We start from the raw sequence: 14,131 nt of genomic DNA on the forward strand, positions 1-14,131 counted from the left end.
TTGCAAATAATTCTTTGATGCATATGCATCCTTCTAAGTTGTGCCAAGTAACACATTTTAGAGGCCAAATTATTGAACTGGTATCATTATATAACCTAGATTTATGTAGGATATTGGCTAGACTTTTGAACATCAGGTCATCCTCTTGCCCATTTTTACATTTTTAGATGTTTATTCTGATTTTTCTGGGGATTGAATGAATGTCATATAAGAATGTTAGGTTCTCCAGTATTCATTCACTGATGGCTTTCTTCAGTAAAAGGAATACTCTCTGTTGGCCTGCTTAAACTATTCCAGCAGTGTGGATTTCAAAGAATGTGAGACTAATTAAATATGATACGGTTTTAAATATTATGCTCTTGTCGACCTTTACATTTCTTAGATACAAATTAAGATCATTTCACTAGCTGATAACTTCAGTAGGCCTATAAATAAGACTAGTTCAAAATGTTGCGCACTTTTGCGATTATGCAACGCAACTCTATAGAGCAACGTTTAATTCCTAAGAACACACACATTTGAAATCTATTTCATCAACGCTTATTTTAGTACAGCCTGTATATCAATATGCAGTAATTTTATTTTTTGAAGTAGCTGAGTTATTATGAATTAGGAAATGATGGAGAACGTGACCAGAGCGTTTTTACCCCACACAGAGCAGCTTTTCGGCACGGGGCGTGGGTACTTCGCTACTGTCCAATTGCCCGGAACACTGTTGACTACAGCTCGCGAAGTGCCTGCTCTGAGCTCAAAATGGGACTCGAAAAGGAAAAATCGGAGACGAGTGTCATTATGGGGGAAGATGAATTCAGTAGATCAATTGATCCTTTTCTTGCCAAAAAGGAGAAAGTCCTCTCGTCAGGTTCGGATAGAGATCCGCGTCAAATTAACGAGCACTTAAAGGTAAAGTGACAGGATGGGTATGACCGGCGGAGTGCAAAAGTAAACTGTTAAGCGACTTTATTTGAAGCCTAGAGAAAAAGTTTACTTCGTGTTTCCACGATTTTGAACCATGGGTTATTTTGTGTATCAGAATATCCCACGGTTCAATATAATGCTTGTTTTCTATTGTGGCGTCTACTGTCCAGTACTGCTGAACAGGTAAAGTTACATTTTGATAATTCGGAGTGTGCCAGCTATCTTTTTCGCAGTCGTAAGATAACATGAGCATCAAACTGAATGGTCTATATTTGTTTCATATGTGTTGCCTTGCTCAATTTTCTCTGGGAAGGTGTTGTTTCAAAACAGCCTGTCTTGTCCACAGGTTGGGTTTGACGATGTCATCGGTGAGCCAAGCACCACGCACAGTTTTGACAAAGTATGGATCGGAAGTCACGCTGTGTTTGAGCTGGTTAAATATGTCTTCTATCGGTTGCTGACCACGCTGCTTGCTATTCCAATGTCTTTCGTAGCCGGAATTCTGTTCGCGATCCTCAGCTGTCTACATATTTGGTATGGACAATGCTTCCTGTTACTTTGGTCTAGACACAAAACAAGCTTTCGGCAGCCTCGTTTGCTACCTGTTTACATTGGCACATGGAGACACGAGAGGCTGGTATTGATACAAGCTTGTGTTTTTGCAACTGACTAGATAGTTTTAACATACAAACATATGTGCATATAATTTTGAATGATGAAGAGTGGAATAAAAGGGTTAGCAGAGCAGACAGCAATTTCCAGATATGCACAGGTAGCCTATATTTCCTACAAATAAACCATGAGTAAGAAAAACCGAGTCAGTAAATGGCAGTAATGCAGAGGCCATGCTAAATTACTGAAAAGGGAAAGTATTTCTTGGGGAGTGTGTTGAGGAATGTCCTACTCCACAAACAGGGGGAAAGGGGTGTGTTTTAAATTCCTCGCCGAATGTTAACATTCTTATCTGACTTAATGGTAACACATGTTTATCTGTATGGTTGGATATCATAGTAGCCCTGAACTGTGTAATGTTGGTTGTGGGGGGTTTTCGATGTGATTTAGATTTCACATTTCATTCTTTTTTCTGTCAGGATCGCGATGCCACTGGTACAAAGCTGTATGATGGCCTTACCCTCGGTCCGCACCGTCTGGAGGAGTTTGATGGACACCTTCGTTGCTCCTCTCTTCCACAGCATGGGCAGATGTCTGTCTGCCATTAGCATCAAAACCACATCCAACTGAGATGAGGCAGGCCCACAGGAACACAGAACGCAACTTTGTTTTTTGTTTGTGACCAAATCTGTTCTTTCCATTCCTTTGTCTTGATGCAGGATGTTTTATTTTGGTTTAACGAGGTCAGATGTAATTGCGATTGCAATCTTGTAGCAGCTGGAGAAATTTTATTTATGTGCAGCACAATACTGAATAGCTTTTACTTCTTTGATATATTCATATGGCTGAAATATGGGGTGTTTTGAATATGACATGAAGTGCATACATTACCAAATGTAAATAATATATCTGAATGAATATTATGCAGCATATTGCTTAGTACCTACAGGCCAGTTTTGAAGGTTAAGCTATTTTCATACTACTGTATTGAACCTGTTCTTTAAAAAATATTATTAAAACTGCATTGCAAGGATTTAATTGATGAAACCTGTTTTAAAGTGGTATCAACTATGAGGCTAATGACTGAAAAGTAATTTAATGGAAGTATTTTATGTTAAAGATTTGGGGGGTTTGGTATATTATATATCATATAATGTATTGGGTGAATAATTTATTATTTATGCTCTTTAGGCTCTGTCCATCTTTCGCGACTACTCATTTTCTAAATGAAAGGTGGACCAACCAGATCTTCTGCTTCCTATCAAACTAAACATCTCTCTTTGTTATGTTAACTGGCCTTTCTCATATAATATTTGAGTTTTGCCAGAGCCTTGCTCTGTTGTATTCTGATGTTTTCGTTTTGCACATGGCTACAGACTAGGGACTTGTCTCAAGAATATTGAACTGAACTGAATAATCCTAAAGTATAGCAGAGAAATTGTCTGTAAAATATTAATTATGAACCTACTGCTATTGAAAAAGAAATATTGTTTAAGAACTGTACTGTATATTGTTATGTATAAGCCAGGTTAATGATTTTCATAACAATGTATAATCAACTGTGTTGATAAAAGTTAAAATTTTACATGTTTCCAATGAATTTACTAGAAAATGCCATTGGCTATGAATAGGTACATTGATATCCATTGCTGTGCAATCAGGAAGATTTCTAACAGACAGGACGTTTTTGTGGAATTATGTATTTGGACCTAATGATTAATATATTGTCCCAGGTGGAAATTTGCAGTGCATTGTCTTTGCCAAATAAAGGATTCATTTTATCGATATGTTGTCGGATTGTGTTGACTTCCTCTGTTGAGAAATAGAAGAAATGTTATGTATGAGAGTGTGAATAGATGAAGGTAATATGCTGGTGTATGGAACGATTATATTGCACACATAAGTCATAAACTAAGAAACAGCACCAAGGAGCTTAGGTTGGAGAGAGCAGACTACTCCAGCCCCAGATGGTTTATTATGTGAACTTTGTTTAATATAATATCCTTTTATATTTAAGGCATTATATAAAATGCATAGTCATAGAATGTATACCTGTCCTTTCTACTGTGTACATTTCTGTTCCATTTTAGTTCCAGCAAGAGATATATCTAAGGAAAGGTTTGGACCCCCGTGTGAGAGTTACAGGAAAATTGTAAGACATTGCCCCTCCCTGCCACCCAAAATGCATTTCTGGCTATGTCACTGCCAGTAAGTAGTAAATGCTGTCATAATAAATGAATGTGTTGGAATTAAATCCATAAACTGGCTCTGATGAGAAAAAATTTTTTTCACATTTAATTTTTAAAAGAAGCATCAATTGTCATGAAGGCCTTGACTGAGGCTGTACTACTTCTGTCCCTATGTTATCATACTTGTGCATATGGATAATGCAGATCTGCTGTCGTGTTTCATTCATGAGATAATTCTGATATGGCATATATCAGTCACTTGTTCACAGGGACACCGCCTGGTATTTGCATATTCTTCCCTGGTGTGAGCACCTGGGTAAATGGAGATTTGCATACCCCAAGAACCGCCTATTCTGACTAAGTCTGTAGATCAGTAAAATGCCAACAGAGCCTGTGTGAAATGAACTTGCAGGCACAAAAACTGTCATTAAACTGATATTTGTGTGCTTATTATTATTCAGGAATGCTGCAGGGCTCCCATAAAAAAAGATTTTGATAACCATGAAATTCATAAATAAATAAATAAAAGGTGAATAAGGTACACCTAATCACACAGAAAAGCAGGATAAGTAGGACAAAAACACTCAATATATTTCCTGAAATTACAGCAGTTGTCTGCAGATGCACTGTAACCAGGGTATGTGATTTCTATATTGAAACACAAGCCCTTGGGTGCTGGCAACAATGAAAAATGCATTGTTCAACAAGATCACATACCTGCTTCAAGCTTTTTAAACAACCACACCCATGTTTTCTCTTATTGGAGAATGTCTGGAGTTTTTGTTTTTGTTGTAAAGCCAAGACATAAAAACACTGCTGAATTTACTCAATGTTAAGAATAATTATAATTAATAAAACTTAATGCTGTACCTATAATCAAAATGTGCTCCTGACCTGCCATAACCTTATTTTCTCTTAGTAGACTTGTCGTCTGAAGTTCACGTAGCACAACTTTCAAGGCAGCCTAGGTCACTACATTACAAGGTTGAAACACGACGTTATTTGTACACTGCAGATACTTCAAATAGCTATTTGTGAGAGGGATCAAAACGACCTCTCTCGTACCATGCGCAGGTGGATGGCACCACCATGATACAACATCGCGATAGTCTTGATTTTAGTAATTATTATTACTTGGCAAGTCTTTCAGATTACACTACAAAACGCGTCTATTTCAGCGTAAAAAAAAAAAAGTTAGATGTTGTCTCTAACTGCATCCTCAGCGGCACCATATGGTAAGCCTCGCAGGATTTTCTGTCAGGGTTTCCACGTTGCGGACGAATGGCAGACAACTGATATAGTCAGTCCCCACGCCTCCTTGCCTGCGCTCGTGCTTCCTTGGCTTTGTGAATTTACTGCGTTGCATCGAGTCTCAGCACACCAATCAGGTCGCATTCCGTGTTCAGGACACCATGACTGGAGGAGTCCAGGACGAAGGTACCGACGAGGTAAACTGCCTGCTCCAGCCTAATAACTTTTTTATTTTGTTTCTGAAAAAACAGACGGTGCCTGTGAGCAGTGGCCTGAAGACACTTTTGCATTTTCTTCCCAATGGATGAGGTTATGAGTTTGGCATTGTTAGCCGGTCCTGTGTCTTGAGCTCTTTTTGAAGAGCACTGTTCTTGCGAGATCCATGGTCGAAAACGTCGAAGTTAATGTCGAGGAAATGTGTAATCTGAGAATCGAACAAGATATATACGAATGTTTAGATATCCATAGCGTACCACTGAACAAAATAAAAATTGAACAAAATATTACACCTGACACATACAGGTGAAGTAGTCTACGCGCTTTTTGCGCTTGCACAAGCATCCCTTTAATGCGTCCTTCAGGTATAGAAATGTGTGAAATAAATCGAATTGTGGTTATTTAAAAAATTAATAATATTATTTTTAAATAGGCATGTGTAATACTTTTGAGTATGTATATCTTTAAAATAGGCTAGTTTTTTTATTTTTATTCCATGTTTAAAGTGTAGGATCTAAATTTAAACAACGTCGGACAACATCTGGAAGATGAGTTTGCGCTTGCATTTTGTGAGGCAGTGATGTTTGTTGATGACCCCTTGCGGTAGAAGTTAGGGCACTGCTTCTGATGGGTGTGGTGCTGCCCCCCTTCTATCCGCTTAAAACTATCCTAGTCAGGGACAGGCTGCAAACTCCTGCTCCGGTCTTCCAGCTGCCTGCGCGTAACTTCATTCTGCCTCTCTTTTCTTCTTTTTTGTCCTCACCCGAAATCCCAGGAATTTAAATCACCTTTCATTAGAGAAGAAGGAAATATTTACAAACCAAACAACAAAAATATGGATAACGATAGTGTGAACGAGAAGGCATTGGAAGATGTTCACACTAAAGAAATCGACCTAGTCAACCGGGACCCTAAGCACTTAAATGAAGACATTGTAAAGGTAAGTCACCTTCCACGCCTGTGTTTATTCCAAGACTTTAAAATATTTCATTCTATAATAGCAACACTTTATGTAAGAATAATATTAGTATTGAGCAGAAGTGCGTCACGTGTTTTAAGTCTGTATGCATTAACACGTTTGCATTTTCAGTACCTATCAAAACTGAGTTAAAAAAGTGAAATTTAATTACGTGTTCCACCTAACACGCGACTATTTTGAAGGTGTGATTATTTTGCTTTTCAGTCGCGATGAAGGTGACTGTTTGGCTTTCTTATAGACAATAATTTTTAGTACTTATGGTGTTACCTTTAAAATCCACTTGTGGCTCTGTGATAGCACACGGAGTTCAAGGTTATTCATGTCGTGTTTAACAATGTGAACTTATTATTTTAGTCCCTCTTTAGCAGTTAATACTTACCATTTTACCAGTCGTTTGAAATGTTACTAGGACAAATTATAATGGAAATATTTATGAGCAAATCCAGCTTGCTTTATGAAGCTCCAAAGTTACCACACAGTATTCTAGTTCAACCATGTTTAGTTCTTTAATGTTCATCCTGGCATGAGGAGACAGCTTCCAGAACAGGATGAAACAAGGGAGCCAAATGCATTGTCTCCACCCTATGCTATTTGATTGCTACTATAGAAGTTGCACACATCCGCCATTGTCAATCACAGGATACAACTATTGTGATTGTCTGTCGTAGATTCCATAAAGATTGTGAGGTCCTTTATGTAAAATGAAATGGGTTTGAGAGCAATTAGCTGATAGATATTAGACTAATTTAACTTTGGCAATGCATTGACTTGTTGCATACACGATGTACCTATTTCTAGAGAACAAATTCTGTCCAAAAATAAGTGTGATGTTTTTAAACCTGCCCACTGAGATGCAAAACAGTACAAAAATGATTTGAGTATAAATGTATATGTCCATAAAGGTTATTTTGTGCTCTTTGAAATGAAGAATGTGGGAAACATGGTTATACTATATGTAGTAAAGTCTGCCTTTAATCCATACAAGATTTAAAAACATTGGACATCCCTGGTGTAAAATCCAGCTATGCCCAGCTTGAAATTACCAGCTACCAGCTGTTTCAAAACATAGCTTGAGCTGATCAAACCATGTTGAGTATGGAGCTGGTCTGAACTGGTCAACCAGCTACCAGCTGTTTCAAAACTTTAGCTTTAGCCATTTTCCTTTTCAGCAGGGATGTGCAGAGAATGGCCTCTCACAAATGAACTGTGGATTATTATGTTGATGACAGAAGTCACATGCGGCTGCTGGACCTTGTCTTTCCACTCCTTCTGATGAATTTGTCCCTTGAGTGGATATGGTGCTGTGGGAGTGGGGTTGCCTGTTTGAAGCAGCGACCTTTGCCCTGCGAGGCAGGGGAACACCCTTGCACCTGGGTGAGAGTGAGGCTGTGGGTGTGGGGGATTTCCCGCCCATCCTGGCACATACCCAAAATGAGCTCCAAGTTCAGAAAACAGAAGGTCTGTCCCCACCCTGGAGGCTTCCCCTCAGGCCTGCTTATACTGACCCCTGAGTCAGTCACTCCATAAGCACTGCAAACAGGATGGCCTGCCTGTACTGACTCTGAGTCAGTCTCTCCATAAGCACAGCGAACAGGATGGCCTGCCTGTACTGACCCTGAGTCAGTCTCTCCATACGCACAGCGAACAGGATGGCCTGCCTGTACTGACTCTGAGTCAGTCTCTCCATAAGCACAGCGAACAGGATGGCCTGCCTGTACTGACCCTGAGTCAGTCTCTCCATAAGCACAGCGAACAGGATGGCCTGCCTGTACTGACCCTGAGTCAGTCTCTCCATAAGCGCTGCAAACAGGATGGCCTGCCTGTACTGACTCTGAGTCAGTCTCTCCATACGCACAGCGAACAGGATGGCCTGCCTGTACTGACTCTGAGTCAGTCTCTCCATATGCACAGCGAACAGGATGGCCTGCCTGTACTGACCCTGAGTCAGTCTCTCCATAAGCACAGCGAACAGGACGGCCTGCCTGTACTGACCCTGAGTCAGTCTCTCCATAAGCACAGCGAACAGGACGGCCTGCCTGTACTGACTCTGAGTCAGTCTCTCCATAAGCACTGTGAAGAGGATGGCCTGCCTCTACTGACTCTGAGCCAGGCCCTCCATGTGCCCTTCCTGCTGAATCCAGCTCTATTCAGCTTTCTTTTCATAGATACACCCCAGCATTTCTGGAGCTTAAGGCAGCTTTGTTATCAGGCTGAGATGAAAGCTACTGTACTGCTTACTTTATTAATAAGCACATACTCCAGTTCAATAGTTAAGGACCACACCATCAACTGAATGCAAACAAGGATGTTGATTGAGCAGGTGTTCACAACTGAATGGAATGAATTGCAGACAGACGATGAAAAGATATGGACGACAAGTATGTGGTGTGGGGAACCCTTTGGCGAAGGATTCACCACAGCTCCCGGGTTCAGTGAACCCCCAGTCGACCCTGTAGTAAAGAGATGGAGAGAAAGAGACATTGAGAGAGATAGGGACAGGGAGCTGAAAAAGAGAAAGAAGGACAAAAAGCAGGTATGGTGGGCAGAAAGGTATCTTATAGGAAAAGCGGAAAGAGATGTCGTTTGAAGAGTGGTCCTGCCACTGAACCTCAGCTATGATAGCTCCATTGTATGTCCCGTTCACATCAGCATCAAGAGTGCAGCACCTGCATTGTTATTTGTCCATGTATGCTGATCAGTATACATTTATATGGTTGGACATTTCCTAATAAGGTTTAGGACATGTATGTACAAAGGCAGTACCTCCCTGGGGCCACTACTCAGAGCTCTCATTCGGGTGAACCCAGGAATAGAGTAAGACTGAGGTGTTGCTCAATCAGCTGGTGATAGGCACCAGCATCCCCATGCACAGGGCGTTCCTGCAGAGGAGTGCCTGTGTGGGGGAGAGAAAGACAAATGGAGAGTGCAGCTGCCACTTCACTAAACTACCGTAGTACAAAGAGTAGGTAGCCTCAGCAATTAATATAAAGAGTCCAGCTGCACATGGAGTAGAATGAAATGATGTAATCTTTTTTTATTTCAAGTTTTATTTCAGGGTGGGAGAGTAATACTGCACAGTGTCTCCCAGTCTCTGTTCCTCACTGTAACCACATCAAACCTTCATATGCAGCCCTCCCCCATAATGCTCCCGTTCTGCTCTTTCTCAGCAACACAGCAGCTGTAACCCTTTGTGCACTGCCACAGAGAGAAGTAAACATTTAGACTGAACTTTAAGCAGTGTCATGGGTCTGTAACTCATCTGTGCAGATCCAAGGAGCAGGATTGCATAGGGCGTAAGGCAGCGGAATGTGGCATAAATCTGGAAGCCGAGCTGTACACAATCTTCAGTTGATCATTTTTTGGACTGTTTTGTATGACAGTCTGGTGACTGTGACCATAGGGTTCAAATCTTAACTCTGTTATTTATACCCATGAGCAAGAATCCATATGGAACTTGTATACTTTGGTTATGCACCCAGCCTGTGTGACTGTGTAAATCACCCTGAGAAATGAAGAAGATTAAGGATAATGATACTGGCAACTTGTACAAATACACAATTGTCAAGTTTCATGAATGCTATTACATGAATGCTGATTAGCGGTCACAGCTGTTGCTCTTAGATGTTGCTCCATGTGTAATTGGTAATGAGAGTGGCTCTGTGTTCTCAGTTGTATGGAATGCTACTGTGCTATTGTATCCCTAGATGTGTGCATTGACATGCTGTGTTGTTAGCTTGTAGAAAATGTTGAAACTTTCTCTACTTTGTGGCATTTTTACCTTTGCTGGAATAAGGCAACATTTTCTGCAAAATAACACAGTCAAAGCTAAATCCTTGTTTGTTAGAGCTCTCAGGAACAGTATGCTGTCGTTACAGTAATACAAACAGAGGGGTCTCCTCTAGTGTTTCTAACAGTCCCTTGGTAGTCAGGATGTCCTGTATTTCAGTCAATGGTTTGTAACAAATGGGATGCCTTTGCACGTTATGTAATATTTTAACCTACCTAAAAATAACATGGCAAATTTTGGTTGCTTTACTGTATGTTTCTGTTAATTGCTAACGTAAGTCATTTGATGAATAACCAACATTAAATAAACAATTGTATTTGATACTACATACAAACCAAACATTACTTAACATTAATGGCATTTGGCAGACACTCCAGAGCAATGTACAGATGATTAGACTAAGCAAGTGACAGTCCTCCCCTGGAGCAATGCAGGGTTCAGGGCCTAGCTCAACGGCCCAACGGCTGTGTGGATCTTATTGGGGCTATACCGGGGATCGAACCAGCGACCATGCGGGTCCCAGTCATGTACCTTAACCACTACACTACTGGCCACCCAGAACCTCACACACTCATTCACGCAAACCTTGACATGCCTCATTGTGTTATATCCAGTATTCAAGGGAGTTTCAGGAACTTGCATCAGCTGTGGATTTTAAATATAGATCATATCAGGTTTAAGGAACTACCATTCAAGCTTTGCCTTATGCCCTTTGTCTGAATTATGCAAAAACAGGATATGCATTATTGTTAATTTGGGGAATTTAGTAATACTACTATTTATTCATGGATTATGGATATTCATTATTTATGGATTTATTTATTTGTTTGTGGTTTAACACAATAATGCACTTAGTCCTCTCGGTTATATAACTGTACCAAAGTGGAAATTCCTATGAGTAATCTTGTCATTCTTTGACAGCATGTAAGTCAATGAAATAAACAGCAGCCAAAGAAAACAAAAAACTTGCAGCTATTTTCATGTCTTCATTTGATATATTACTGGTGAGAAGTATTACTGTCACATAAATTAGTGTGTGTATATATATATGTGTATGTGTGTGTGTGTGTGTGTGTGTGTGTGTGTCTGTGTGTGTGTATATATATATATATATGTATATGTGTGTGTGTATATATATATGTATGTGTATATGTGTGTGTGTTCATTAATCACCAGCCCCTACGTTGCTCTGAAATCCTGGGCACATGCAGGCGAGAGGGAATGTTGATGCTTGGTGAGGTCTGTTTGTTTAAAGGATGCAAGGTTTACCTTTCTGAGAGAACAGTTTTCCCCCTTAGTGTTGAGTCCTGGAAGCTGCCCAAACTGCCCTTAAGACTGCATCCCAGCCTTTTCTTTGTGGGGAATGACGTGGCACTTTACAATAAGGGTATATGAATTGGCATTAAATACTGCACTGTAGTTGTTAACTAACTACTGACAAGTCAATATGTACAGCTTTGTTTATGTATTTGTACATCATTAATGTACAACTAATGAAAAGTTAATTAATTGAATTGCTAATTAATGCATTTCTCTGTGACTTATTTCATGTTAACAACTACATTAGTTAATGTCGATTCATGTTCCCTATTATGAGGGGGACTGGAATTACTAGCAGAAACACTTCAGTTTGGTGTGTTCCTGTTATAGTCATACAGTACTATAACCGGTTCTTAGTCCATGTGTACTAGAGCTTTGCTTCTAATAGTTTCTCTATATTTGAGGCCTGATCTTTTACCTTCAGTTGAGGTCTTTGCTGTGTATTCATTAATGGAAACTTAATGGAAATATTGTGTGTATTGCTGTACTACTTTGTATAGAAGGTGACTGCATCTAGTGCAACTCACTGTCTGTATGATACTTAAATCAGTCGTGATTAATTGATTGCTCACAGTGTATTTGAATGGTAAATGGTTGGCATTTATATAGCCTTTATCCAAAGCGCTGTACAGTTGATGCTTCTCATTCACCCATTCATACACACACACCAACAGCGATTGGCTGCCATGCAAGGCACCAACCAGCTCGTCAGGAGCATTTAGGGGTTAGGTGTCTTGCTCAGGGACACTTCGACACAGCCCAGGCGGGGGATCGAACCGGCAACCCTCCGACTGCCAGACAACTGCTCTTACTGCCTGAGCCATGTCGCCCCTATTTGTCAGCAGGTTTCTAATAGCAGTGATGAATAAATTACCCCCTTTCCATTTCATCTTGTCCGGCTCCAGGTGGACTTTGAGGATGTCATCGCTGAACCACCTGGCACCTACAGCTTCGATGGTGTGTGGAAGGCCAGCTTCACCACCTTCACTGTGACCAAGTACTGGTTCTACCGGTTGCTGACGGGCCTGGTGGGCATCCCGCTGGCCCTGGTATGGGGCATCTTCTTCGCCATCCTCTCCTTCCTGCACATCTGGGCAGTGGTGCCCTGCATCAAGAGCTACCTGATCGAGATCCACTGCCTGAGCCGGGTGTACTCCATCTGCATCCACACCTTCTGCGACCCCTTCTTCGAGGCCATGGGCAAGTGCTTCCAGGGTATCCGCGTGCGCATGACCAAGGAGGTGTAGGACCAAGCCGAGGAAGAGGAGGAGGAAGAGGGCATGTGAAAGATCAGGGGAGGGGTTGGAGGGGAGCTGGGGATGGGGCAGACTACGGGGCCCAGGAAAAACACTGTCCCCCCATCCAGAGCAAATCATGGGATGCTTCTATTTGCAGTGTAGGGAACAGGGGCTCAGAACAACAACAAAAAATAAAAAGTTTCTTCCTCTTTTTGTACTTTGACCATTCTTCTCCTCGCTGCAGGCCTGTGCCAGCCTTTTACAGCAGCCTGTGCTGACCACCGTGCCAGTGTGGTCATGTGTGAAAGTGGTCTTGTTGTCTTTATTTGTGCGCTCGCTCATTCCATTGTCCTGCAGTTTGTAGAAGGCCCCTCGCTGCTGTGGGCCGTGGTCAGCTGTCCGGAGCGTTTTGTTTGTTTGGCTCCTGTTGTCTGCAGAGCTGTAGTATATGTGTGCTGCCTGGGCCACTGAGTTTGGGGTTGGGGGGGGGGTGCTGTGGGGTTTATTGTAAACTTTGTGTGAACGCTCTGTCAAAATGGCCCACCTGCTGCATATCTGTGCCATTCCATTATAATCAGATAGACACGCAACCGAGCCAGGTATGGACTCAGTGTTTCCTCATGTCGAGAAGACACCCCCGGTTTATTACAACTTGCGTCCAAATAAAATGCTTTCATTTTTCAGAGTAGAGGAGTGTGAACATTTTCTTTTCTTTTTTAATCCCGTGAAGTGTCAGCTAGGTTGCGTGACCACACCAATAATTTAATTCATACCGTGTGGACTGTCAGAGATTACGTAATCACTGTAAAGATGAGTTAAATAATCATGTTGCTGGATTCTCCAGGGATGAACTCTGGATCTTGTCTATTAAGCTTTAAACATTTTGATATAGACATGAGTGGGATTCACTGTATTTCATAGCCAATTTAATCTTTAACACATCTTTATCTCTTGGCCTGTAGCTCACAGATGGATAAACACTGGTTAAATTCTGGCTGCAAAGCAAACTAAAATGAAGTACCCCCCACATACACACACTGTTGGGACTCAATTCAGTGGGGGTCGTTTTATACTGACATCTGTTGACTTTGGCAGTGGGGGGAGTGGCAGCATTTTATAACACTAACTCATTTAACTTTGTTTACATGCTATTTCTGAAGATGTTATATCACAAACAATGCTTGGGGATGGTTATTCACTTTTAATAGGTCATATTTTTTATATGTAATGAGTTTCCTTTTGCTGCTTTCACTGTATAACTGACATCACGCTGATGACATTAAACTTTATTTAATCGGCTCTATTTCTTCTGTCTTTGTTTCTCAAGGGTTCCTGATGAAAGACAAAAACGCACTTTATGCTTGGCCAGTTCGTTATTTTGCTTACCATTATTGTGACGGGAAGAAAAGAAAAATTCACCACACTTCAATCCACATGTTGCTATTTTTCTATTTATTAAACTAACCAAATGTGTTTTGATTTGTTAAAGTTATGATGCATACTTTAAAAAAAATTTTTTTTTCCAATTAGGCGATGTATTGCAATTCTTATCAATCAGTTTAGCAACATCTCCTACTCTAGCTCTTAGACAGTGACTTTTCCATGAACCATGGGCATTTGA

The 14,131-nt window shown here is 40.9% G+C and overlaps 2 protein-coding genes across 3 annotated transcripts; both read left to right on the forward strand.

Moving 5' to 3' along the window:
* Positions 1–708: 708 nt before the first annotated feature.
* Positions 709–3,315, forward strand: cav2 (caveolin 2). Of its 2 annotated transcripts, XM_061253057.1 has the most exons (4): positions 709–903; positions 1,265–1,318; positions 1,413–1,452; positions 2,010–2,083. In XM_061253057.1, the coding sequence occupies exons 1-4, from the start codon at positions 754–756 to the stop codon at positions 2,039–2,041; spliced, it is 276 nt and encodes a 91-aa protein (XP_061109041.1). In that variant the 5' UTR covers positions 709–753; the 3' UTR covers positions 2,042–2,083. The 2 variants fall into 2 exon arrangements, with proteins under 2 accessions (XP_061109041.1, XP_061109040.1); XM_061253056.1 differs by having other exon boundaries at positions 1,265–1,452; positions 2,010–3,315.
* Positions 3,316–5,034: 1,719 nt separating this feature from the next.
* On the forward strand, positions 5,035–13,809 carry cav1 (caveolin 1). Its single transcript, XM_061253055.1, has 3 exons — positions 5,035–5,167; positions 5,962–6,126; positions 12,178–13,809. Exons 1-3 carry the CDS (start codon positions 5,132–5,134, stop codon positions 12,517–12,519), a joined length of 543 nt encoding a protein of 180 aa, XP_061109039.1. The 5' UTR covers positions 5,035–5,131; the 3' UTR covers positions 12,520–13,809.
* The last annotated feature ends 322 nt before the right edge of the window (positions 13,810–14,131 follow it).

The sequence above is a fragment of the Conger conger genome, chromosome 8 (assembly GCF_963514075.1).
Source record: "Conger conger chromosome 8, fConCon1.1, whole genome shotgun sequence".
In the NCBI taxonomy this organism is placed as follows: domain Eukaryota; kingdom Metazoa; phylum Chordata; class Actinopteri; order Anguilliformes; family Congridae; genus Conger; species Conger conger.

What these genes read in the sequence shown, in the direction of transcription:
- cav2 (XM_061253056.1), top strand. Translation starts at nt 754, where the DNA reads ATGGGACTCGAAAAGGAAAAATCGGAGACGAGTGTCATTATGGGGGAA. An exon ending in AAATTAACGAGCACTTAAAG is followed by an intron (nt 904 to 1,264) that starts GTAAAGTGACAG and finishes TCTTGTCCACAG; the next exon opens with GTTGGGTTTGACGATGTCAT. An exon ending in CTCAGCTGTCTACATATTTG is followed by an intron (nt 1,453 to 2,009) that starts GTATGGACAATG and finishes TTTTTCTGTCAG; the next exon opens with GATCGCGATGCCACTGGTAC.
- cav1 (XM_061253055.1), top strand. Translation starts at nt 5,132, where the DNA reads ATGACTGGAGGAGTCCAGGACGAAGGTACCGACGAG. An exon ending in AGGACGAAGGTACCGACGAG is followed by an intron (nt 5,168 to 5,961) that starts GTAAACTGCCTG and finishes CCGAAATCCCAG; the next exon opens with GAATTTAAATCACCTTTCAT. An exon ending in TAAATGAAGACATTGTAAAG is followed by an intron (nt 6,127 to 12,177) that starts GTAAGTCACCTT and finishes GTCCGGCTCCAG; the next exon opens with GTGGACTTTGAGGATGTCAT.